Genomic DNA, 27,157 nt, shown 5'->3' with positions numbered 1-27,157 from the left:
GGGAGGCTTTGTGGACTGTTTTAAGATTGTATGGACTTGATGGTAGGTTACTAAAAGGGGTGAAAAGTTTTTATGTAAATAGTAGAGCGTGTGTAAGAGTGGGAAATGCTGTGAGTGATTGGTTTCCCGTAAGAGTGGGGCTGCGACAGGGATGTGTGATGTCGCCTTGGTTGTTTAATATTTACATGGATGGTGTTGTAAGGGAGGTGAATGCAAGAGTTTTAGGTGGTCTGAGTCTGGTAAATGTTGATGGAGGAGAGTGGAATCTGAAGCAGCTGCTGTTTGCAGATGATACTGCACTGGTGACTGATTCAGAGGAGAGATTGAGACAGTTAGTAGAGGAGTTTGGAAGGGTGTGTGAAAGGAGGAAATTGAAAGTAAATGAGAATAAGAGTAAAGTGATGAAGTGTACGAGGTTGATAGATGGTAGGGGGATGAATATAGTTTTGAATGGTGAGTTGCTTGAGGAGGTAGATTGTTTTAAATATCTAGGGTCACATGTTGCTGTGGATGGAAGAATAGATGCAGAAGTGAAGTTTAGAATAAATGAAGTAGGAAAGGTGCTGGGAGGAATGAAAAAGTGTTTAAATGTCGTTCGCTTAGAATGGATGTAAAGAGAAGGCTGTATGAGGGTGTTGTGGTACCGACTGCATTATATGGGGCTGAAACATGGAATATGGGTGTAGCAGAGAGGAAAAGTTTGAATGTAATGGAGATGAGATGTCTGAGGAGTATGTGTGGAGTGACGCGTATGGATCGAGTGCGAAATGATGAAGTGCGAAGGAGAACTGGAGTTGTTCGGGAGATGGCTGGTAGAGTTGAGCAGAGGGTGTTGCAATGGTTTGGGCATATGGAGAGAATGGATAATGAGCGATTGGTGAAAAAGATAACTAGATCTGATGTGAGAGGTGTAAGATTGAGAGGAAGACCACGAATAGGATGGATGGACAGTGTGAAGAGAGCGCTGGATGCGAGAGGGATGTCTGTTGAGCAAGGAAGAGTGGCTGTGCGTGACAGAAATAAATGGAGAGAAATTGTGAATGAATAAGTGATGACGCAGCCCTGAGGGGATATTCTCCCGCATTTGGTCTGATCAGCTAGTCAGGTCAGGTGCGGGTAAGGGGATGGGTCTGTTATGATGTAGCAGGGGTAAACCAGTTCTGCTGTCGGGCCCTGCTGTGGATGTCACTGATTGCATTGCGCAGTTGACCCTTGTGCGGTGTGATGCGGTGAGGATCTGTCCGTTCTCCCCTTTGGGGCTAAGATGCGAATAAATGTGTTTGAATGGATGAGTAAATGGAGAGTGAGTCGTCCTGTCTCGGCTACCTCCCTTTCCTTGGGGGAAGCAGCCTAGGTATATAGATAGATAGATAGATAATGATTTGGGATATAACTAGACCATACACACTGTACTTCACGGACTATTGTACTCTATGTTTGGTGTTATTTGTTTGTAGTAAATTTTGGTATGATACAAAACAAAGAAATAGTGAATAGGCTCCATTTGAAAACAAATTGTATCTTTGTCTTCGACAGTTTATGATACATATTTAACTTTTTTAGCATCCTCTGTGAAATGCTAATTACTTCATATTATTTTTATGCTTATTTTCATGATTATTAACATTACTGGAGAGAGGTACAGGCCTGATTACAAACTGAGGACACAGTTGGTATGATTAGACAGGTAGCCACTCGAACATTTGATATGAACAAATCACCAGCTTCCATAGAAAGTGGGCGTGGCTTCTGGGCTTTGGTAACATAAAATCAGTATATTATCTCTCCCTCATGTTCCATCAGTTCCTGGGAATTTCCCTATTTTGACTCTTCAGTGCTTCCACCACTTCCATCCTACTGATTTCTTCCTCTTGTCTCACTTCCCTCCTCCCAGCCATTGCCCAGCCACTTATACCCGCATTACTCTCATTCCCAATGTTTCACAATTCCTGAAAATATTCTGTCCATCTGCTCACTTTTCTCCCTTCTCCACTAGCAATCTACCATTTTTGTCTTTCACTCCCTGACTAACTTCTTTATCACTCTGTATAGCTCTTTTTACTTGTTTCCAGAACATTTCTCAAAAGTGTTCTCTTCATCTGCTCACTTTTTCTCCCTTCTCCACTATGGTGGTACCACTCTTAAGTGGCGGTTTGGGTGGGGCACGAACCTTTGTACAGTGTTGCCACGTGTTCCATACCCGCTATGTGAACGGCTCTGATATACGTAATAGGCATCACAATAAGATAAACACATAAGAATATAATGGTAACGTGTGTATTATAATATATGAAAGAACAGTAAACTTATTATGCATAAAATATTATACGGCAATACAGAAACGTGGCATAAATTTTTTACAGTGGTGCTTAAAAAAAATGTAGTCACTTTTATTGGCTGTTACCGTATTTCTGGGGTTGGTAATAACGTCACAATTGTGATTATAAGATAATGTGCAGGAATATAAGTAAAAATATGTCAATTTCTTAGTAAAAAAAAAAATAATACATTAAACCCTCATGAGTGGCAACACTCACACACACCCAGTCCCACCTGGCCAGAGCTTTAGGCCTGTTTGGGGACACCTCTTAAAAAAAAACGCACCAAGACTTTTACCTCCTGGATGGTGTGGAAATAAAGTCAATTTTACAGTATGTACAGTATAATGTAAAAGGAAAAATACCAAAATGTATCCTAAAATACCACAGATGAGAGAAAGGAGAGAGGGGGGGGGGAAGGCAGACCAGTGGCAGTGTTGAGTGCAGCTGAGTGAGAGATGGAGGAAGGGAGGGAACAAAGGAGGGAGAGAGTGATTGAATGAAAACAAATCATGGTGCCACAATAGTGAGGTCATCTGGCGCCATATGTAAAACAATAATATTTTTAAATATAATTAGATATAATAAAAACAAAATAAAGAAATGAAAGCACAAGTTTGTCACTCATAAAAGAAACAAAATTCCCAAAGGTGATGCACATCTCCCCCCAGGAGAGAGAGAGAGAAGGCAGGCCAGGGGCAGTGTTGAGTGCATTGTCAAGCTGAGGGAAAGATGAAGGGAGGGAAGGAAGGAGGGCAAGAATGATTCAATGAAAACAAATCAAGGCGCCGCAACACCGAGGTCATCTGGCGCCATATGTAAAACAATAATATAATAAAAAACAAAATAAAGAAATGAAAGCACAAGTTTATAAGACATAAAAGAAACAAAATTCCCATGGGTGACGCACATCTCCCCCCAGGAGAGAGAGAGAGAGAGAGAGAGGCATCGCGGGTATGGAAAACGTGGCAACACTATACAAAGGTTCGTGCCCCACCCAAACTGCCAGTTAAGAATGGTACCACCATAGCAGTCTACCATTTTTGTCTTTCACTCCCTGACTAACTTCTCTATCACCCAGTGTAACTCTCTTTACCTGTTTCCAGAACATTTTCTTACATTCCCTCCACCTTACACTCAAATTCATTCTAAATTCCTCATCCACTCTCTTCTTACTCTCTCATACTAATCTTATCACTTCTCTCTTCCTCTTTACATTACCGCTTTCTTCCATCTCTCAATTTCCTCCACACCCCTACTTCCCATCCACTAATTATATGATTTCTTCTTTTGGTGTAAAATTTTCAAAAATTTATGAATTCACTTGAATAGATATTTATTTTTAATTGATATTAAGCACAACCATTGCCAGATATTGAAAGACAGCATTTAAGGTTTATTTGTGAGCATAGCATTTTTTTTTTAAATATTATGCAGAAACATATGTATTGTATGCTAAAAGAGAAATCAAAACCCATGGGCTTATTTCAGTAATCAATAATATTTTTAGAGATAATAGTGGAATGGTAGGAGGCTGCAGCACCAGTAAAGGTAGTACTTCCAAGGGGACTGGGAATGCTGGTGATAGGGAGAGCTGGAGCTCCTGTTTCAACTAGCTATGTAGCCATCCCCCTTTGCTGACCCTTTCAGTCTGACACTAATGTTACTTGGAGAGTAAACCAATATACTCGCCCAACACTTTCTCTATCTCATACAGTACACCACATATGTTTTACATATCACAGAACTTACCCCACCACATCACAGGGGTTGACACCAGCAGGGGCATGCGGCCAGAAACTTTTGCCCCAGCTACCTAGTGGCAGACCTTTGGAAGGGAGGCGAGACGAGAGTTCCTCCATCATAGATCGTGGGGCCGGGGTAAGATGGAGCTCGAACCTGTGTTAGAAGGTACATGGCATTGCGGTTCCCAGGCTGCTGCTTCCACCCAATGGAGAGGGGCCCAAACCTGGGAGTAGTGCCCCAGGCGGCTGCCTTATCAATGGGGCAGTTATAGGTATAGTGTCAAGGCGCGCTTGGAGGGAATCCCTGTAGCTATCCTGGCAGGGTGCCCCAAGGCCACTACCACAGCCACCGGTCAAGGCTGGTGGGCTAGGGGTCCCAGACCTACTGCCTGGGCCTGGGATTGTGCAGTGGGTGGGGCATGTGGCATGTCTCTCTTCTTATTTTACTGATTATGACCAAGTTAAAGAATGAAATGCAAGGCAAGCCAGAGGACATTAAATCACCTAGAGGGATCAGAGTGACTTTGTGAAATGTGGGAAGTTTGAGGGATGTAGCAGAGGAAATGGTTGAGTTAATCAGTTGAAGGTGGGTGGATGTGGGATGTGTGCAAGAAGTCTGGTATAGGGGTGGATCAGCCAAAAAAATTGCTGGGAGGGATTGTTGCTATAAGTTGGCAGGCTAGGATAGATAGATATGGGAGTGTGGATTTGTTGCTTACGGAGAGATGGTTGGAATATGTCATGAATGTTATGAGAGTAAGTGATAGGATAATAGTAGTAAAAATTTTGTTCTCTGGGATGGTGTTTGCCATCGTATCGGCATATGCTCCACAGGCAGGCTTGGATAAGGTAGAGAAGGATAGATTTTAGGATGACAATACGTGTAGAAAATGGTATGGGGGATGATGGGATTGTAGTATTAGGGTGGGATTTAAATGGTCATGTTGGTGAAGCAGCTCAAGGCTATGAAGGAGTCCATAGGGGATGTCCATATGATACAAGAAATGAGGAAGGGGAAAGGATACTCAAGTCTGGGGAGTCAGTGAACATGATAGTGTGCAACACACATTTTAGGAAAAGAGGGAGGAGGTTGATTATGTACGAGTCAGGGGGTAATAGAAGTCACATACAATAGACTATTTCCTGGTCAGGAGGGCTGATAGGAGTTTAGTGAGAGATGTCAAAGTTATAGGGAGCAAGGAGTGTGTGCACCATCACAGGTTATTGATATGTTACATGGTGCTTAAGGAGAGGGTGATGAAAAAGAGGACCTCTACACCTGGGAGGAAAATATGGAAGTTGAAAAACCAAGCAGTAAGGGATGCCTTCTATAGCGAGATGAGGAGAGTGGTGGGTGAACAGGAAGACGTGGACGGAATTGTTAAAGAACAGTACAGAGCCCTCAAGAGCAACCTCTTGAGCGTTACTGATTCAGCATGTTGATGGACAAGAGGCCCACTAAGACATAAAGTGACTTGGTGGTGGGAGTAGAAGCTGAAATTGAGGAGAAAACAAGGCTTTTCCAGGAATGGAAGTAGGGTGATAACAAAGAGGAATACTCGGCTGCCAAGCATAGGGCTAGTAAAGAGGTTTACAGGGCGAAGTCTGAGTCACAGAGACTTTTACTTGATAACCTTAATTGTGTGGAAAGGAAGAATATGATTTTTAAGATGGCAAATCAGATGAAGAGGGAAAATAGGGATATCATAGGTAAGTAGTGTACAAAGAATGTTAAAGGAAGGGTGGTGGTGAATAGTAGGGATGTTAATGATGCCTGGAGAGAGCACTACAAATGGTTGTCGAATGAGGAGCTTGCCTGGGACAGGAAAGGTTTGGAGCCAGCAGATCCAGTGTTTGGCTCTTGGCCTTTGACCCTGCTACTGTGAGCGGGGCAATAGGCAGGCAGCAGGTGGGGAAGACAGCAAGTGTGTCTGGGTTGACTGCAGAAATGTTGAAAGTCTCAAGTTAGTCACTGACCTGGTAAGTATGATTATTTATCAGTGTGTTGTCCTAGGTGATTGGGTGAAGAGTGTAATTGTAAATGTGTACAAGGGGAAGGGTGATGCCCTGGAAAGAGAAAATTATTGAGGCATAAAGCTTTTAGACCAGATAATGAAAGTAATGGAGAGAGTTCTAGAAGGTATGATTGGAGAAAGAGTGAATATTGATGAGATGCAGTTTGGGTTTATGCCAGGCAAAAGGACCACAGATGCCATATTCATTGTTCAACAGCTTCAGGAAAAATGTATAGGAAAGAAAAGGGAACTGTATCTTGTTTTTGTTGATTTGGATTAGGTCTTTGACAGAGTCCCTAGAGAGGTGATGAAGTGGACAGTGAGAAAGCTTGGGATTGAGGAGTGGCTGGTTAAGGTTGTTATGGCCATGTATGTGGGTGCTCACACCCAGGTAAGGGTGAATGGAGATGAGTGATGAGTTTTGTGAATGTTGGTGTGCATCAAGGGTCATTTTTTGAGCCCCATGTTGTTTATCATGGTACTTGAAGCCCTCTCATGTGACTTCAGAAATGGACTTCCATTAGAGATGTTGTATGCTGATGATCTGATGTTAGTTGCAGAGAATGAAAGGAAGGCAGAGGAAAGATTTAAGAAGTGGAGAGATGGTATGGGGCACAAAGGCTTGAGTAAATGCAGATAAAACAAAAGTGATGGTATCTAGGGCTGAGGGCAGAATTGTCAGAAAAGAGGACGAGTGTCCATGTGCAATTTGTCACAAGGACGTGGGAAGTAATTCCATTTTGTGCAGTGTTTGTGATAAGTGGGTGCATAAGAGATGTAGTGATATTACTGTAGAGGTAGATGGTGAGATAATGCTGATTTCATGTGTGTGGTGTGTCGGGGAGAGCATGTGGATATTGCCAGGTGTGAAAGGATTTAGCATGTTGGTGAGTCTCTTGTGTAGAAGAGTTTTGTTATTTGGGAGACATGTTATGTGCTGGAGGTGGAGTAGGTGTTAGCTCTGTGGCTAGAGCAAGGAGTGGTTGGAAGAAGCTCAGGAAGCTGTTCCCTCTCCTGACATTGAGAGGGCTCGCCCTCCATGCTAAGGGATCTTTGTGTGCGACATGATTTAGAAGTGTATTTCTGTATGGTAGTGAGACCTGGGCAGTAAGGAAGAGGATATTCGCAGTCTCAGATGTACAAAAATGGCACTGATTAGGTGGATGTGTGGTGCGTCATTGAGTCTAAGGCTTGGGGGGCTAGGATTACGATGAAAGAGTTGAGAGGTAGGATGGGACTGGAGTGTAATGTTGTTGTGATGAGGAGAGGTAGATTGAGATGGTTTGGGCATGTGGAGAGGATATGGAATGATAATTGGGTGAAGAAAGTGAGAAGTGTTAATGTTAGGTGTAGGGTAGTGAGAGGTAGACCGAAAAGACCTGGGACGAGATCAATGAGTGTGACCTCAGGGGTAAGGGACTAAATAAAAATCGATCTGTCTGTTGCCAGATGCCTTAATCCCATATACGGGGTGGCCACAAACAAATCGCCTCCACGTCACCCTGTCCCCCGCTATTTCACTACCCTGCTCCCAGTTCACACCCTCCTCTCTCATATACCTCTCCATTCCATCCCTCCATCTCATCCTTGGCCTTCCCCTCCCTCTCTCCCCCTTCACCTCAATCACATACATTCTTCTCATCAGTCTCTCACTCTTCATCCTCTCCTCATAGCCAAACCAACTCAGTGTGTTTCTCCTAATGCTTCCTGTCACATCCACATCCACACCACAACGCTCCTTCACATCCTCATTTGTCAGTCTGTCTCTCCATGTGACTCCACAGACTCCTCTCAAATAACTCATTTCCACAGCTCTCACTCTTGATTTCTGTCCCTCCAACAACATCCAAGCCTCACTTCCATATGTTAGAGTTGGTATCACAATACTGTCATTTAAAAACTTTTTCGCTTCCATGCTCACTTCCCTGTTTCTTATCACTGCCTTCAAGGAACCAGCAACCTTTCTTCCTTGTTGTACCCTTTCAAGCACTTCACCCTCCAAACTTCCATCCTTACTCATCACACTACCCTGGTTCTTAAACCACTTACATTTTCCATTTCCTTACCATCCAACCTCACTGGACATTCACTGACTTCATCTCTTTTGAAGACCATAACGTTACCCTTCCCTACATTCACCTTTAGATCCGTTTCTGACACACACTCCCAGACTCATCTACCAAGCCTTGCAGTTCCCCTTCGTCTTCACTTAACAACACAGTATCGTCTGTAAACAACAGTACAGGGAGTTTCCACTCCAACATCCACTGCCTTACCTTCTATCTCGTTTATAACCCCATCCATATACAGATTGAACAACCATGGCGACATGATACATCCCTGTTTCAACCCAACCTTCAAAGAGAAAAGCTCACTTACTTCACTATCCACATGCACTGCAGCCTTAGCACCCTCATACGTACTCTTCACAGCATTCAGCAACTTCCCATCTACTCCATATATTCTTAATACTTTCCACAATCCTTGTCTATCCACCCTGTCATATGCTTTCTCCAGATCCGTGAAGGCCGCATACAACTTCTTTCCCTTCTCTAGAAACTTTTCCACAAAAGATCTAAGAATGAATATCTGATCTACACAACCTCTTCCCATCCAAAAGCCTCCCTGTTCTTTTCCAACTATTTCCTCTGTTATTTCCCTAACTCTGTCAGTAAGTATCTGTCACCCACAATCCCATCATTCATATGCAGATGACCCAACACTTCATAGTTCATTCACACTCAGACACCCATTTACCAAGTCTAATATCTCAAACTCTCAACTCATTACAGCCATCTCCATAAATCAAGACTTATCTACGATCAATGAATGGGGACAAAACAACCTTTTTCTCATTGGATGCTAGTAAAACCAAATACATTATGTACAATTTGCTAATAGACAAATATTGCCAGATTCGTATTTTACCTTCAGTGCTACTAATATTCCCATCTCCAAAAGTATTGAAATTCTCAGTGTCTCACTTAACAATGCCCTCAGCTGAACCTCTCATATCAGATCACTTGCTAAAACCCCTCAAAGAAACTTGGATTATTGTACAGAGTCCGTAATTCCTTCACTGATGAGCAGTTAGCTACAATTTATAAGTCATGTGAGCTCTCAGCTTGAATATTGCTCATCCTTATGGAATGGATGTGGAGAGGTTGCATTAAAATAGTTAGACAAAATTCAGAACAAAGCTGCAGGAATCATTAACCCCTACACCACAGGGATGTTTTCGCTGCTCCTTGTGCCTCCCGCGGGGATATTCGCGCTCCGACTGACTTTTTAAAAATATTTGCCAAAAATCAGTTATTAGTCCTAGAGTATTATAATTTTATTTGCACATGGCACATACCTTCAGCTTTCTCCTGGGATGTTTGTTGAGCCTTTATCGACAACCATAGGACTTATGGAGACTTCTGAAGTTGGGTAACGAAGTCTCCACTTTACAGTTCTTGACACACACGTAATATGATTACCACAGCCTGATATTATCACTAGAAACACTATTCTATGGTTTTCAAGTAGTTGGAAATCCATACTAAAAAAAAAAGAAAAAACACTGTGAAAGCAATGTAAATTACGAGCGCATACGAGCTTGCCACCCGTGATCATTCCCCACTGGTATTCTGTCATTTATTATTCATGAACACATTCACACTTTATATTCCTATTACTTTATTACATTTATATATATCTACAGTATTTATCCGTAAGTTTCCTTCAGTAATAATAGTTTAATTTCACTCCAGGCAGTCATTTTCACGTTCAGTAAACTACGTAATGTATTTTCAATATTTACATTTCTGTTTTATTTACACTATATTATGCACTGTCACTTGCAGTAACTTATAAAACTATTTTCTACTGTTCAATCATATTTACATCCATTGCTTTCACTTACTATTTGCACATTACAGTATTTACATTTCCACTTGCACTGTTTTAGAGTCACCAGAAAGATCGTAGCCACTGTCCATCATTATAATTGTTATTAGCCAGGTCACGTTCCACAGCAGAGTCACTTAGACCTTTACCCCTTCCCACATGAGGTTTAGTAGGGGTAGAGGTCACAGGGCCCTTTGCATGGGGCTAAAAAGAGGCGGAATTGGACAGGCGCGAATCCGATGTGGTTTCACCTTGAAAGACTGAATGCTGTGGCCTAGGGACGGTGAAGAGTTGACAATTACAGCATGGTGACAGCTGCTAAGTTATATGCAATGAAATGATTGGCAGGAAATCCAGACAATGCATAATAAATTAGGTAGTTCCAGGTGAATGTAAATATCACTTAGGCATCTCCCTTCCTTGCTTATAAATATTTTTATTATGAGAATAGGTCATACGGCATATTTCAAGGGGAAACAAACAGGGAAAATTAGCAAACGAGTGCACGTGGGGTGTTCCCAGGTGATAATTAGCCCACTCCAGGTGTATGGCAGTATCAATTACCTTTTCTCTTTCTTTTGTATATTATTATATATAAGAATAGGGCACATTTCAATGGATAAAATGAGTGGAAAAATCCATCCAGAATTTGTGTGGCGCAGTGCAGCTGGGCAGGCGGTAGGAGAGGGTAATGGAGGGGAGGTAAGAAGGGGAGTCAAGGACAGGGGAAGAATGACTAAATTGTCAACAGTGGATGGGAGTACAGATGACATTAGCAGAACTGAGTATAGCTGGACACTGATAGTACTGATAGATGATACAAGCCACCACTTGAAAGCCCGGGCGAATTCAAAATAACACAGAATCACAAAAGTGACGCCCCGCGGTATGATCCCTTGCTCCTGAGCGTCACAAAAGTGACGCCTCGCGGTTAAGGGGTTAATAACCCGGCTCGTTTTCGTTTTCGTTTTCGTTTTTAAAGGCTCCAACATGCTTGCATGTGTCGGCCTTGGTCACCTAATGGCGGCTCTCCATGCTGCACGATCCATTGCAGCCTCCCTGTTCAGTCCCTTAACCCTAAGGTCACACTTAATGACCTCGTCCCATGTCTTTCTCGGTCTACCCCTCATAACCCCACCCCCAATATTAACACTTCTCACCTTCCTCACCCAACTATCATCCCCCATCCTCTCCACATGTCCAAACCACCTCAATCTACCTCTCCTCATCACAACACCAATACACTCCAGTCCCATCCTACCTCTCAACTCTTCCATTGTAAACCCAGCCCCTCCAGGCCTTGGACGCAGGGACGCACTGCACATCCACCTAATCATTGTCATTTCTGTACGTCTGAGCCGGCGAATGTCTTCCTCCTTCACTGCCCAGGTCTCACTGCCATACAGCATTACACTCCTAACACACGCTGCATACAAAGACCCCTTAGCACGTAGGAGAGCCCCCTCAATGTCAGGAGAGGCAAGAGCTCCCTGAACTTCTTCCAACCACTTCTCACCCTAGCCACAGAGCTAGCTCCAGCCCCACCTCCAGCACACAACATGTCTCCTAAATAACAAAACTCTTCCACACACTCAAGAGATTCACCAGCAAGTTCAATTCTTTCACGTCTGACGATCTCCACCTGCTCACCCCGGCACGCCGTACACATAAAATCAGCATTATCTCGCAGTCTACCTCTGATACCACTACATCTCTTATGCACCCATTTATCACACACACCGCACAAGATGGAATTACTTCCCACGCCCTTGTGGCAAACTGCACATGGCCACTCTCCCTCGTCTTTGACAGTACCGCCACCAACCCTAGATATCATCACTTTTGTTTTATCTGCATTTACCCTTAAACCCTTTTGCCCCATACCATCTCTCCACTTCCTAAACCTTTCCTCCGCCTCCCTTTCATTCTCTGCAATCAACACCAAATCATCAGCATACAACAACTCCCACGGGAGTCCGTTTCTAAAGTCACGTGAAAGGGCTTCAAGTACCATGATAAACAACATGGGACTCAAGACTGACCCCTGATGCACACCAACATTCACGGAAAACTCATCACTCAAATCTCCATTCACTCTCACCTGGGTGTGAGCACCCACATACATGGCCATAACCACCCTAACCAGCCACTCCTCCAAGCCAAGCTTTCTCATTGCCCACTTCACCACCTCTCTAGGGACTCTGTCAAAGGCCTTTTCCAAATCAACAAAAACAAAATAAAGATCCCTTCTCCTACCAATATATTTTTCCTGAAGCTGTCGAACAATGAATATGGCATCAGTGGTCCCCCTACCTGGCATAAACCCAAACTGCATCTCATCAATATTCACTCTTTCTCTAATCATACCTTCTAAAACTCTCTCCATTACCTTCATTATCTGATCTAAAAGCTTTATACCTCTATAATTCCCTCTTTCCAGGGCATCACCCTTCCCTTTATACACATTTACAATTACACTCTTCAGCCAATCATCTGGGACAACACACTCATAAATAATCCTATTTATCAGGTCAGTGACTAAACTCACCCCTATATCGCCTGAGGCCTTCAACATTTCGGCAGTCAACCCAGACACACCTGCTGCCTTCCCCACCCTCATCCTGCCTATTGCCTCACTCACAGTAGCAGTATCAATCAAAGGCTGTTATAAATAAACTACCTCCCCTACAAGTAAGAAGGGATGTTGCCTCCCTTACATTATTTTACAGGTATTTTTATGGCAAATGCTCAGACGAAGTTGCATCCATTGCGCTACCTCTCCATGCCTTCCCTTGTGCTACATGGGCATCTGGCAGCACTCATGACTGGAACGGCACTCAGCCATATTGCAGAACTTCTGCCTATCAGAATTCTTTCATTCCCCGAACTGCATCTCTCTGGAACTCGCTTCCCCAACATTGTTTCTCTCCAGACTTCAACTTACAGCAGTTCAAGTCCAACTGTTAGACATTTTATGAATGGAGGATACCAGGGATCGGGTGTATGGATTATTTTTTTACTCATTTGTTTTTCCTCCCTCTGTTCTGTTATTTAAAAAAAAAAATCACGCTGTCCTAGCCGAGATTCGATCTCAGGCCCTCGTGCTTGATACGCATGCACATTACCACTGAGCCAAAGAGAGGATCCCACCTTTGCCTCTAAGCAACACATGAATTTATACACCCCATTACACAGTGTTTGGCCCATGGCCTTTGATTGATGCTGCTGCTGTGAGCAGGGCAATAGGGCAATAGGCAGGATGGAGGTGGGGAAGGCAGTGGGTTTGCCTGGGTTTTCTGCTGAAATGTTGAAGGCCTCAGGAGATAAAGGAGTTAGTTTAGTTATTGATTTGATAAATTTGATTATAATATTGTGTCGTCCCAGGTGATTGTGTGATTGTAAATATGTCTGAGGGGAAGGGTGATGCCTTGGAAAGAAGAAATTATAAGGATATAAAACTTTTGGACCAGATAATGAAGGTAATGGAGAAAGTCCTAAAATGTATAATAACAAAGAAAGGTGCAAGTATTGATGAGATGCAATTTGGGTTAATGCCAGAGGAACCACTGATGCCATATTTATTCATTGTCTGACAACTTTAGGAAAAACAGATAGGAAATAAAAGGGATCTGTACTTTGTTTTGTTGATTTAGAGAAAGCTTTTGACAAAGTTTGAAGGGAGGTGGTGAAGGGGACAAAGTTTCGGATCAAGGAATAACTGGTTAGAGGGGACATGGCTATGTATGTGGATGCTCACACCCAGGTGAGAAGGAATGGAGATTTGAATGATGAGTTTTCTGTGAATGTTGGGATGCATCGAGGCTCAGTCTTAACCCCAATATTGTTTGTCATGTTGTTTGAAGCTCTCGTCATGATATTTGAAGCTCTCTCACGTACCTTCAGAAATGGACCTCCATGGGAGATGTTATATGCTGTTGACTTGATGTTGATTGCAGAGAATGAAAGAGTGGTGGAGGGAAGGTTTAGGGTATGGAGATACAGAATGGGGCGCAAGGGTTTTAGAGCAAATGCAGATAAGAGTGATGGTGTCTGGGGCTGGTGGTAGTACTGTCAAAGCAGAGGGAGTGTGCCCATGTTCAGTTTGCCACAAGGCTGTGCAGGTTAACTCCATCTTGTGCAGCGTTTGTGATAAGTGAGTGCATAAGATATGCGGTGGTATGAGAGGTAGGCTGCAAAATAATGCTGATTTTGTGTGTGTGGGATGTTGAAGAGAGCATGTAGAAACTGACAGGTGTGAAAGAATTGATATTGCCAGAAAATTTTGAGTGTATGGAGGAGTTATGTTATTTAGGGGGACATGTTATGTGGTGGAGGTGGGGCTGGGGTAAATAGTGGTTGGAGGAAGCTCAGGAAACTATTGTCTTTTGTAATGTTGGGAGGGCTCACCCTTCATGCTGAAGGATCTTCATATGCAGAATGTGTCTGGAGGGTAATGCTGTACAGTAATGAGATGTGGGCAGTAAAGCAAGAGGATATTCACAGGCTCAGACATACAGAAATAACAATGATTAGATGAATCTTTAGTATGTCCTTGAATGCAAGACTTGGGCAGCTAGGACTGCGATTGAAGAGTTGAAAGGAAGGCTGGGATTGGAATGTATTGGTATTGTGGTGAGGAGGGGTAGATTGAGATCGTTTGGGTATGTTGAGAGGGTGGAGGATAACCATTGGGTGTGGAAGATAAGTGTGAACATCGAGGGTAATGTTGCAAGGGGCAGACCAAAAAAGACCTGGAACAAGGTCAGAGTGTGACCTAAGGGCTAAAGGACTGAATAGGGAAGCTGCCAGACTTTGAGCAGTGTAGCAAGCCACCATTAGGTGACGAAGGCCAGCGCATGCAAGCATGTTGGAAAAATTATACAAAATTATACTGTTTTATTACATTAAATTTATTGGTGACTGAATTTTTTAGTTCTTGGAGCCATGTAAATGTGTGTCATATATGTGGGAGAGGTGAGTTTTGTTTAGCCTGTCTTGTCTTGTGAGACACATCTGTTGTCTCATGGAATGCGCTGTCTGTCTGGGTTGAGTATGATGGTGAACCGCTGAAATTGAAGTTTGTATTTATTAGATTCATATTTGTATTTTTTTGTATAAGAATTAGTAATACTTTGAGCTATGTTGTAAAATGTCTCGTGCAGTGCCTGATTCATCATTCTTTTTCAGGACTCTGTCTGTGGCATTCATATCCTCCATATCACTCTTAAGGACAGCATTCCCAATCATGATAGGAGGAGGAGGAGCAGCAGCAGTTTAGAGAGTGAGCTGGATGAACCAAGGACTTGTGCAACTGGGCGTTAGTAAAATGTGCAGTTCTGTATTGGGTAGTTTATAGCAGTTTCCTGCACTTTATTTTCTGATTAACAATTTCTGGTATTAGATTATATCTTTGTTGATAAGACAGTTTCATGTGGCTAATTGGAGTGAGAGAGTTGTGAATGGAGGATGGTAGAGAGTGGAAGTAGTTAATGTATTTAAGAAGGCAATGCATAATGTGATTGCACTATACAGGCAACCCCTATGCCCGTAGTCTTGAAACTGAGGGCAGGGGTTGCCCTTCCCGCACCCCGCTCGAGGTGGAAGCTCACACCTTCAACGTAAGTGGTAATCTTGAAAGCGGGAGAGCGCACCCTTTTCGTGTGGGTAAGCGTGGCAAAGAGTTGGTAACACTGATTAATTTTAAAATTCAAAATCTTAAAATAAAAACAATACATATGACAGTTTCTAAGATTCACACACAGTATAATCTATTAATGATTGCAAGTCTTACCTCTTCACTTATTAAGGACTGGCATTTGTTCTTAAATACTCAGTATAGGAGTATGCATACAGGATTTGGAGATCCTGTGCTGCAGGAAAAACTTGGTGTCAGACATAGCTTCAAAGGGGTTCATGCGGTCAGTAATAACCCTATGAATACGCCTTGGCTGATCATACCGATTTTGACTATATTTCTACTCCAAATGCTTGTTTTTGCCATTCTTCTCACCCAGAACCCTGAAATCCCACCCCCCAAGACACGGGGTGGGGGGGGTTAATATGAAAACCAATCATGAACACCAAAAATAAAAGCCAAATTCATTCAAATCACACCAAAATACACCAGAAAAATATATTAACCAAAACAAAATAGTGCGGACTTGTAAAAGCTCACCGAACGCAAACATGAGACTTCGTAATTCAAACCCACTGGCTGTGCACTAGTCGTCCGTTTAGGTAGTACTCGGCCATTCTTTACTGTAGGAATTATTTCACGTACTAATCAAACTAATTATGAAAGTATCATGAACCATATCTGATAAATAGCTTGGTAGAAATATTTAGAAATAAAATGGAAGTGGATATAGTATCTCATCTTTGTTTTCGTCTCGTCGTAAATTAACCATCCCCTGAGAAGTGGTGAAGTCCTTTAAAATGATAAAAATATTAAACGCTAATTTTTTCTTTACACGATGTTTTAATCATTAAATTAAAATTCCTATCACACACACCATAGGGTCCTTCAAATTGTACATAGTTTTCTTTGCGCAAGGCTGCTGTGATATGACGAAGGGGCATGCGAAGGGGTGCTACAAGACCCCACGCGGATTCTAGTACTACGCCGTGGTAATCCTCTCCCGTTCACCGGGGAACACTCTCCCTTTCGTGCTTTAAGACTACCAGAAGATGCAGATAGGGCAAGGTGAATGCTTTCCCACAGTTTAAGACTACGGCCGCTAGTATCTGAAGGGGTTGTGGCAAGCAAATGTATGTCAGAAAGGATTTTTTGGATACCTGGATGATTATAACATGGGTTATATAGGGTGGTCAAGTGGCCATAGATGTTTACTTGTGATTTTAGTAACCCTTCCTCATCCAGTCAGAATACTGGCATACCCCAGTTTAACAATGCAATTGGTTAAGTAAGAACCCATTGCAAGGCGGGTATCATATCTCAGTGCCGATTAACATGTAAAGTATAGGGGTGCGTTATTGAGCCATTCCCCCCCCCCACCACCACCACCACCAACAACAACCAAGTCCTAAACCCACCCAAATGAGTCCAAAAAAATTTTAAAGCCAATCTAAATGGCCTAACAGCTGTACAAGAAGATAACCTAAGCCTAAAACCAGTGCCTGTCTTGCTTGTACCCAGTCAAGGTCACTGGAGAATGCAATCTCCAACTCGTATTCAAACTCAGTAGCGAAGCAGCAGCATTGTATACAATCCCACCATCAGATGGTCCCGGGACAGTTAAATAGACATCTGTTATGCATGATAATTACATATGAATGATGCAGAATCGTCCAAGGTGTGAAGTGCTGTGATGGAGAATTGTTGATGTTTTGATGGGGAATGCGATCAATGATGCAACCAGGATTGCCTTTTCAACAGCCCCTCTTTATGTCATTTTTGTTACTGCACTGGTTGCTGAGCTTCTTTATTTTCTTCTCTCTCATTTTCCAACATTTATTTAGAAATTTCTTTGTATTTCCAAAGTGTTTTCCCTTGAACAGCCTGAATGTCTATCTATCTATCTATTGCCAGATGCCTCAGTCCTGTTTAGGGTGGTCACAAACAAATCGCCTCCAAGTCGCCCTCTCCCCCACCATTTCACTGCCCTGCTTCCAACTCACACCCCCCTCTCTCATATACCTCTCCACCCCATCCCTCCATCTCATCCTCGGCCTCCCCCTCCCTCTTCCCCCCTCCACCTCACTCACATACACTCTCTTCGTCAGTTTTTCACCCTCCATCCTCTCCACATGGCCAAACCACCTTAGTTTGTTCCTCATAACGCTTCCTATCACATCCACATCCACACCACAACGCTCCTTTATATCCTCATTTGTCATCCTGTCTCTCCATGTGACTCCACAGGCTCCTGTTAAATAACTCGTTTCCACTGCTCTCACTCTTGACTTGTGTCCTTCCAACAACGTCCAAGCTTCACTTCCGTACGTTAGAGTTGGTATCACAATACTGTCATGTAGTAACTTTTTCACTTCCATGCTCGCTTCCCTGTTTCTTATCACTGCTTTCAAAGAACCAGCAACCTTTCTTCCCTGCTGTACCCTTTCAAGCACTTCACCCTCCAAACCTCCATCCTTACTCATCACACTACCCAAGTACTTAAACGTACTCACATTTTCCAATTCCTCACCATCCAATCTCGCTGTACATTCACTAACTTCATCTCTATCAAAGACCATCACTTTACTCTTCCCTACATTCACCTTTAGATTCTGTTTCTTACACACTCTCCCAAACTCATCCACCAAGCCTTGCAGCTCCCCTTTGTCTTCACTCAACAACACAGTATCATCTGCAAACAACAGTACAGGGAGTTTCCAAACACTATCCTCTCTCACCAGGGCCACTCCAACATCCACTACCCTACCTTGTACCACTTTTATTACCCCATCCATGTACAGATTGAACAACCATGACACATCCCTGTTTCAACCCAACTTTCAAAGAGAAAAATTCACTTAGTTCACCATCCACACACACTGCAGCCTTCGCACCATCGTACATACTCTTCACAGCATTCAGCAACTTCCCATCTCTTAACACTTTCCACAATCCTTGTCTATCCACCCTGTCATATGCTTTCTCCAAATCCATGAAAGCCGCATACAACTTCTTTCCCTTCTCTAGAAACTTTTCCACTAAAGATCTAAGAATGAATATCTGATCTACACAGCCTCTTCCCTTCCTAAAGCCTCCCTGTTCTTCTCCAACTAATTCCTCTGTTCTTTCTCTAACTCTGTCAATAAGTATCCTACCATACACTTTTCCTATTATACTAAGAAGAGAAATGCCCCTATGATTACGACACACTTCTTTTTCCCCTTTTCCTTTGTACAAGGGAATAATTATACCTGACTTCCAATCCTCCAGGACTCTACCTTCCTCCCAGGCCAATCTGCACATCTTCCACATCCATTCTGCTACTATCTCTCCCCCATGCTTCAGCATTTCACCACACACTCCATCAATTCTTGGGGCTTTCCCCGATTTAACTTTCTTCATTGCTTCCACAACTTCTATCCTACTGATTTCTTCCTGTCTTCTCACCTCCCTCCTTCTCCCAGCCATTCCCCAGCCACTTATACTCGCATAACTTCCATCCTCTATGTTCAACAATTCCTTAAAGTGTTCTCTCCATCTGCTCACTTTTTCTCCCTTCTCTACTAGTAATCTACCATTTTTATATTTCACTCCCCTGCTAACTCACTTCCACCCTGTCTTACTCTTTTCACCTCTTTCCAGAACATTTTCTTAACAGTCCCTCCACTTTACACTCAAATTCCTTCCAAATTCCTCATCCACTCTCTTCTTATTCTCTCTTACTAATCTTTTCACCTCTCTCTTTCTTTCTACATATAACTCACTCTTCCGCCCCTCAACTTCTTCCACTCCCCTATTTCTCATCCATTCATTGTATGCTTTCTTCTTTTGTGCCACAGCCTGTTTCACCTCTTCAGTCCACCACACTGTTCCTTGCACCTCCCTCCGTCTTCTCTTCCTTCCACACACCACATCACATGCTGCACATATTTCTTCTGTAAATATCCTACACACACCTTCCACGTCTCCCATCTGCTCCAATTCATATTTGTCCAATCGTTCTTCCACTTCTCTCTTATACTCTGCCTTTTTCTCATCCTCTTGTAACCTTTCCACTCTCCTTGCAACTACTCCTTCCTCTCGTCTTTCCCTTCTTCTATTCCTCCATCTTACTTGAATTCTAATTCTGGCCACCACCAAGTAGTGGTCAGAAAGTCCACTCCCCCAACCTCTATAAACTCTTGCATCCATTACACATCTTCGCATCCTTTCATCCACACACACATAATCAATCATTGCCTTCCTTTCATTCAGTTCACCACCCACCCTTCTCATCACTCGCCATGTATACCTGTGGATCATTTTATGCCTGAAGAGGGTATTGGCTATCACCAACCCCCTCCCAGCACAAATGTCCACTAACGCACTCCCATTCTCATCTATCTCAGCAGGCACACCCCACTCACCAACTATTCCATCCACCTTCACATTCCCAACTTTACCATTCATCTCACTGATCAAAAACACTCTCTCATTCCTTCCAAACTTTTCCATGCACACTTCCACATTTGTCCAGAACTCTTCTCTCACTCTTCTAGCACAATCTTGCGTTGGCGCATACACACACACAATCGCTCACATTTGTATTCCAACTTTCAACTTCTTCTATCTTTTACTCACAACTATACATACTCCCTGAATGTTAACACATGATTTATTGACGATTATGCAATTAGGATAGCCTGTTCAAAGGCCCCTCTTTATGTCAGTTTAGTTACTGTTCTGGTTGCTGAGCTCCTTGATTTTCTTCTCTTTTATTTTCCAACATTCCTTTGTATTTTCGAAGTGTTTTTCCATGAACAGCCGGAATGTAAACACATGATTTATCGATGTCACAGTTTTCATCAGTGCATGAAATATTTACTCTATAAAGTTTTCATAATTATTGATATTTATTTAAAATTATTATCATGTATGCCATGATAGGTTAGATGACAGTTCAATGGTCAAACACGAAATATTCTTTGTTGAGTCGGCTAGTTGTCCACTCTGTTTTGTACTTTGTCTGATGGGTGAGAATTCGTACACCAATGACAGTGTTCACTCCACCTATGACTAAAACACATTAATCAAAGTCTAAAAACAGTTCATAAATCTACCTAAACAAAATTTAAGTGTAAAGTATAATCAAAATCGGTAAAAAAAAACAAAAAAACAAGACCCATCGCAAAACCGAGGATAGGACTACAATAGGTGGAGCAGGGTGGTATTTCTACCCCCATCACTGTTACAGGGTATCGCATCTAGGGGTATCATAAATTGGGGTTTATCTGTATATTGTACTGTACTAATTACACACTTATAGCAGCTCAGTGCCTATGACAGTTCAGTGAACACTCAGTAATACTTGGGTTATGTCAAGTTGCTGTTGAGGTTGAATCCCGGTTAAACGTGATTACTGATTTTGGTTAAAGGGTTTAAGTGCTAAAAATATGGTAGAGGCACACTTTCTAGGGGGTTGGTTGAATATACAGTAAAAGTCTTATTATTCGGCATGTATGGGACTGGGATGATGCCGAGAAATTGGATTTGCCGAATAATCAAAAAACCTATCCAGTCAGTACCTTAAATATATTAGTGAACACTGTCATCACCACTTATGGTATTACAACTGTGTTTGGAGAGAGTACTGTATACTGTACAATACTGCAATCAATACAGTACTATACCTGAATCTGGAATATATATACCTGTATGTAAATTAGTGAACATATACAAGTGTAATGACACAGTAGGCATACAAGTCAGATAACACTCCCTGGATGGCCGAAATGGTATGGAATATTGTCTACCAGCTCAGTACATCATTTGTATTGGTGAACACTGCCATCACTATGTATATTATTACAAATAGGTTTGGAGTGAGTACAGTACTATATACAATTTCCAAACACAAAATTAAATAGGTGGAAAATTACATAAAATAAAGTGGAGGAATATGAATTTGTAAGGTCTTTCTGATGAAAGTTAAACGTACATTTAGCACTCATTCTTTTGTTCGTTTTTTTGTTTACACGTGAAAGGGAGAGCATTGATATAAACAGTAATGTATTCCATTAACCCCTTAATAATCTCCGGCATTGAACAACCCTTTATAGTACCAGTGTCAGTGATGTTGAATTAGTGTGAGCTATGAAAAACTGTGAACAATTATGGGAGGGGAACGAAGGTCACTGGTATGTTTACACGACTCTACGCTGCGATTCCAAGCAGTGAGGCGGTCGGTTAATCTCAGATGTTTTCGTCCATTTGGTAAATGCACTGTAACTTTATCAATTCTCTTGTGAAACATAGCGAATCATAGCATGAGTTTAGGAAGCTAACACATTTCTAGGTGTGCCAGACGATTATCTTCACATCTTTAAGAAAATGGAAGAAATTTAATTCCTCTCCGAGTATGTAGAGTAAGTTTCTTCCAATCTTCTGAAATCAATTTATTTTTCTTAACCCTTAGCCGCCGGGGGGTTCCTGGCCGCGGCACACGCCTCCCTATGGGCGATTTCCGAGATTTTGGGAAAAATTCCCTTACTTCAAACCCTTATATCTGACAAACTATAATAGCTAGAGATTCAAATAAAAGTTCATAAGACTCACCAACTCTTCCTCTTTCCAGTGAAGGTATCCTGAGGTCTCTAGGTTGTCCCATCAATGAGTAAGGATGAGTTGAAGATGAGTGGTTTATCATGTTTTGGCGTGCTGCTCCGACCACAAGCCACTGGCTACGGCTTTGGCCCAGCCGGCTAGCGTTGGCAGCACTGCCTGGAGTGGTGATTGTAACACTGCCCATGCGTCCTTGGAAGGAATGCGGAAGATTCCACTCGTTTTTTCCACTCCTCCTTACTCACTGCCCTGAAAATGAGTCATCACCCGGTTCATGTGGCTCACCCAAGGATTTACTGCCTGCTCCATAATGCCTCTATGCCCTGTAGGTGTGTGGGAAAGGTAATATCTCGTCTTTTTTCTGTACCCACTTCTTCCGTAAGGACTATTTCTCCTTTACCTCGTTTTTCTGTTCTCACTTCTTCCGTAAATAATCATATTTCTCCTTTACTATGACACTTAGAACGGCACTGTACATCACCATTACACGTAATTACACTTTGACAAGTAAATGTTGTTGCTCTTTCACGCATTATCGTAGAGTGTGAGGTAATTATTTGTACTGTAAATCATACTGCTTTGTACTATTCAGGGTTATAGTGAAAATCATATGTTTCACACAATTAACATTATTTGTACATCACATCACAGATACACTGATGCTCATATTTGGCACAGTCTCCCTGAGTATTGAGTGAAATAATTTAGGTATAGCCAAGCAGGTATTGTTCTTTGTGGCCCGCTCACAAGTGGTTTTCTTTCAGGTAACACGTAGGCAAATGCAAAGTATTTCCAATAATTTTCAAACCAATATCCAATACACAGTATCAATTTCTGTATTCCACTTACCACAAATCATTTATTTGCACTTGTTAAACTTATTATAAATGACTTACATCTTAGTACTTACTATACTTCACTCATACTATCACACTTTTCACTCATTTATGAAAATATACAAACTTGTGGATTGCTGTACATTATTTACACTTCCCCACACACACGCTCAGTACTTACGCTCAGAGTAATGCTCTGAGAAGCATTTGGGGCATAGGGGGACCTTGCATTCTGCCCATTGGTACGAGGTCTCTTTTCGTGCTGGGGGATGGCGTTTGGTTGTGTGGCAGATGTGGCACCTTCTGTATGCCAGACGTCCTGCTACTGTTCTCCCAGTCTCCACAATCTTGTGCCGACGGAAAAACTCAGCACAGCTGAGCCTTTCCGCTGGAGCTGTCCCCCACCTAGCACCTGTCACCTGAGCAGTTGAATATTGCTCAAGGAGTTCGCGTGCAAGCTCTCTCTCAAACTTTTGTAAAGAGAGAGGTTTCCTGACAAGCTCCATGAACAGTATGAAACTGTTCAGGATGGCGATATCAAGAAGGTGTAAGAATGTCTTCTTGTACCACCTGCAGAACTTACGTAGGCAATCGACCTTACCAATTTGCATGTCCGATTTATCAACCAGCCGCATGTTGATATTGTAATCGTTGACTGCATCTGGCTTTACCACGGGTTCCCTGGTCCTGTAGTCTGTTTTACCAGTTTCCTCCAGCACACCCTTATGAACCGTGGACAGCATGTTAACCTGTCTCTTGTCATGCCAGAGAAGGGCTAATATGTTCCCACATTTCTTTGTCAGAAGGGCTCCTTTCTCAGTATTTGCTGGAAATACTGTACTGGGAAATTCTTTCTGTTGGCCATAACAGTTCCACAGGACCCAGTACCATGGTCAAGCAAATACTTTGTCAACACCAGGGCTGTGTAACAATTATCGGTATACAGAATGTGGTGCCTGTTGAAATACCTTTCCATCAGCACTTTCACTACAGATGCAGAAAACCCATGAGGATCATCGCTTGGTATATCAGCCTCTGTCGCCGAGTAAACTAATACATCCAGCACATATCCAGTTTTATAGTCACAAAGCACAAAGAATTTGAGGCCAAGTCTGTGATGCTTTGATGGCACATACTGAATAAATGCAAGCCTGCCCCTGTAAAACACCAGCGACTCATCAATAACCACTTTCTGGAACAGACGGAAAACCCTGGAGAATGACTCTTTCAGCATTGTCAGGATTGGTCTTATATTCCATAACCTGTCGTTCGGTGCAGGCCCGTAATTTTGATTGAAATGTAGGAACCTCAGGATTGCCAGGTACCTATCACGGGCCATGTACCTCCCAAAGACGGGTGTGCCAACGAGTTCATCCACCGACCAATAGTCGTGGAGCACATGTATTTTTACATGCGCCATCAGCATGGTCAGGGCGAGCCACACAAACATCTCCCCCACCTCAACAGATATCCATTCATGCACGTGCATGCTCTCGCTAGCAGGTACGTCCAGCCAACGCACGCACATGGCCTGGTGGAAATTAATTTCATTGACCAGGTACTGCATAATTGCAGTCGTGAAAATTGCCTTGAATAGACTACTAATAGTCCAAGCCCTGGGGGGAAGTGCATCCTCCTGCACACCTGCACCCTCCTCATCAAATGCCGGCACAGATGGCTCAAAGCTGGCACCATCCTCCCACACAAATGTATCTACTCTACCCACATGTGGTAGAGCTGGCCGTCTGGCAGTTGCACTTCATTTTCCAATCACTCGTGCACGACCACGTGCATGGCCACAGGTAGGGGGGAGGGGAGAAGAGGGAGAGGGAGTGGGGGAGGAGAGGGAGAGGGAGTGGGGGAGGTGGGGGAGTAAGCGGGTGATGTCTCACCTGAAGTGGAACTTTCCTTAGAAGACGCTCGGCGCTGCGTATCACCACGTGGCTCCCGTCTAGGCAGTACTACTCCTGAAGGGCCTGGTTGAGGCAATTCTGCCCTTGAAGTGGTAGGCTGAGGTGTGGGGGAGCGGTGGAGGAAGATACGTCGGCGAGCAGGCGGGGAGAGTGTGGGAGAAATGGCTCTGCAACATTTTTTCCGCAGATGTCCGCCAGGTCCACGGCCACTATCCCGATCTCCTGGATCATCTACCGCCTCCTTATCACCAAAATCATCGCTCTCGTGGGCTGTCCCTTCCTCCTGTAGAAGTCGGAGAGCCCTCTCTGGCGTCGGATAGCGATTGGGGATGGAGGGCGAGAGAGCTCGCTTTCCACTTGGTAGCTGTCTTTACCCTCAGACGACGTACTTTCACTAAATGTCCTAGATGACACAGTTTCGTCTAGGGCACATCCAATGGCACTATCACTAAGTCCTTTCCCTGGCACAAAGGGCATGACTTTAGCAGGGGTTGATGAGATGATCAGCCCTTCACGCTGTGGAATGGAATTGGACGACGTTGAGGAAGATGACATGGTTCCTCTCACTACCACTGCCGAGTACAGACTGAACCACACAACCGTGGGGTACCTGTGGGTCCTACCTACCCCGTAGGTATCACAGAAAACGGTCCCGCACTCAAACAGTGGCGGGAAGGTGACTGCGGTATAGCAAGTCAATCGGCGGCCCTGCGTGCCCTGAATCCTGTCGTGCATACACGTCAACCAGCGGATAAGAGTTAAAGACATGAGGATAATCGTCTGGCGCACCAAGCAATGTGTTATTTATCTTCCTAAACCCATGGTATAATTTGCTACGAGTCCCGGAAGAATTGTTAAAGTTATGGTGTACAGTATTTACCAAATGGGTGAAAACATCTGAGATTAACCAACCGCCTGACTGCTTGGAATCGTAGCGTAGAGTCGTGTAAACATACCAGTGACCTTCGTTTCCTCCCCATAATTGTTCAGTTTTCTTTATAGCTCACACTAACTTTACATCACTGACATCGGTACTGTAAAGGGTTGTTCAATGCTGGAGGTTATTAAAAGGTTAATGGGATTTATTACTGTTTGCATCAATACTCTCTCTTTCACATATAAACACAAAAACGAACAGAAGAATGAGCGCTATATGTACGTTTAACTTTCATCAGAAAGACCTTAGCAATTCATATTCCTCCAGTTTATGTATTTTTCCGACAAGATTAGGATAGTTTGGTTAAATTATTAGATACAGTTAAACTCAGTTAGGTTAGGTTTAGTTAAACACTTGGGACAGTCCCTTCCACCATTATGCTGAGGAATCAAAATACAAGAGCTGTCGCAGCTGTACAGCTAAAAACAACGGGGAAATTGATTTAACAAGCAACATTAATTTATGGGTAATGCATTACAGTATCAGTGGTTCATGGGCTACACAATTACCGGTAAATGTCATTTTCAGAAAGGCGTCAAGAAAGAGCGAATTTCAAGTATTAGCGAAGGGGCTTGGAACGCAACCCTCGCTAATTTGGGGGGGTGGTTACTGTACTGTATGATACTGTGCAATATTGTAATCAATACAGTACTATACCTGAATCTGAAAAATATAGAAACTAGTGAACATACAGAAGTGTAATGAAACATTAGGCCTACAAGTCACAGATAACACTTCCTGGACTGCCAAAATGACTCCGGAAATCTGTCGAACAATCAAAGATTTTCGTAAATGGGACTATTTCTCAAAACTGCCGAAATGTCAGATCTACCGAATAATCAGGTGCCGAATAATAGGACTTTTACTGTATCTTCTTGTCTCGTGGTTCATATAGTTGATGAGAATCTTGTGTATGGGCATTTTTCATATATGGGAATTAGGATAAGCAGAAATGCCAATTCATTTAAAGGGTTTTCATGTAGAAATAGAAAATGCCAATTCAGATAAGTTAAAAATAAATAAAGTTAGTTTCAGTACCAGGAATTGCATGTAAATGAATTGGAAAGAATGAAACATGCAAGGTCAGCTTTGAGTATACTTGTACAAAATAAAGGGGAAATAGCTTTGCCTGTTGCACTATGAATGGCAGGAGAATGAATGATTATAAATATACCAGCTCAATGTTCAGTTCCCTCCAGATCACAGATTACAGGCAGGCTTCAAGGTTCAAACAGCATCCTTGAAACCAGAATCTTTACTCATTATT

At 42.8% G+C, this 27,157-nt stretch overlaps 1 protein-coding gene across 1 annotated transcript in view; it reads left to right on the top strand.

Annotated features, from left to right (window-relative positions):
• LOC145412391 (uncharacterized) overlaps positions 1–27,157 on the top strand; it is a 235,392-nt gene that overhangs the window by 26,131 nt on the left and 182,104 nt on the right. Inside the window, exon 4 of the mRNA XM_080282280.1 lies at positions 15,157–15,286. Within this exon, the coding sequence (XP_080138406.1) occupies positions 15,157–15,286 (130 nt within the window). The remainder of the gene's footprint in view (positions 1–15,156; positions 15,287–27,157) is intronic.

The sequence above is a fragment of the Coenobita brevimanus genome, chromosome 93 (genome assembly GCF_032717465.1).
Source record: "Coenobita brevimanus isolate Jiangsu-jjx chromosome 93, ASM3271746v2, whole genome shotgun sequence".
Lineage (NCBI taxonomy): Eukaryota > Metazoa > Arthropoda > Malacostraca > Decapoda > Coenobitidae > Coenobita > Coenobita brevimanus.
The sequence above is the reverse complement of the archived record's forward strand: the minus strand, read 5'-3'. Positions and strand labels throughout refer to the sequence as shown.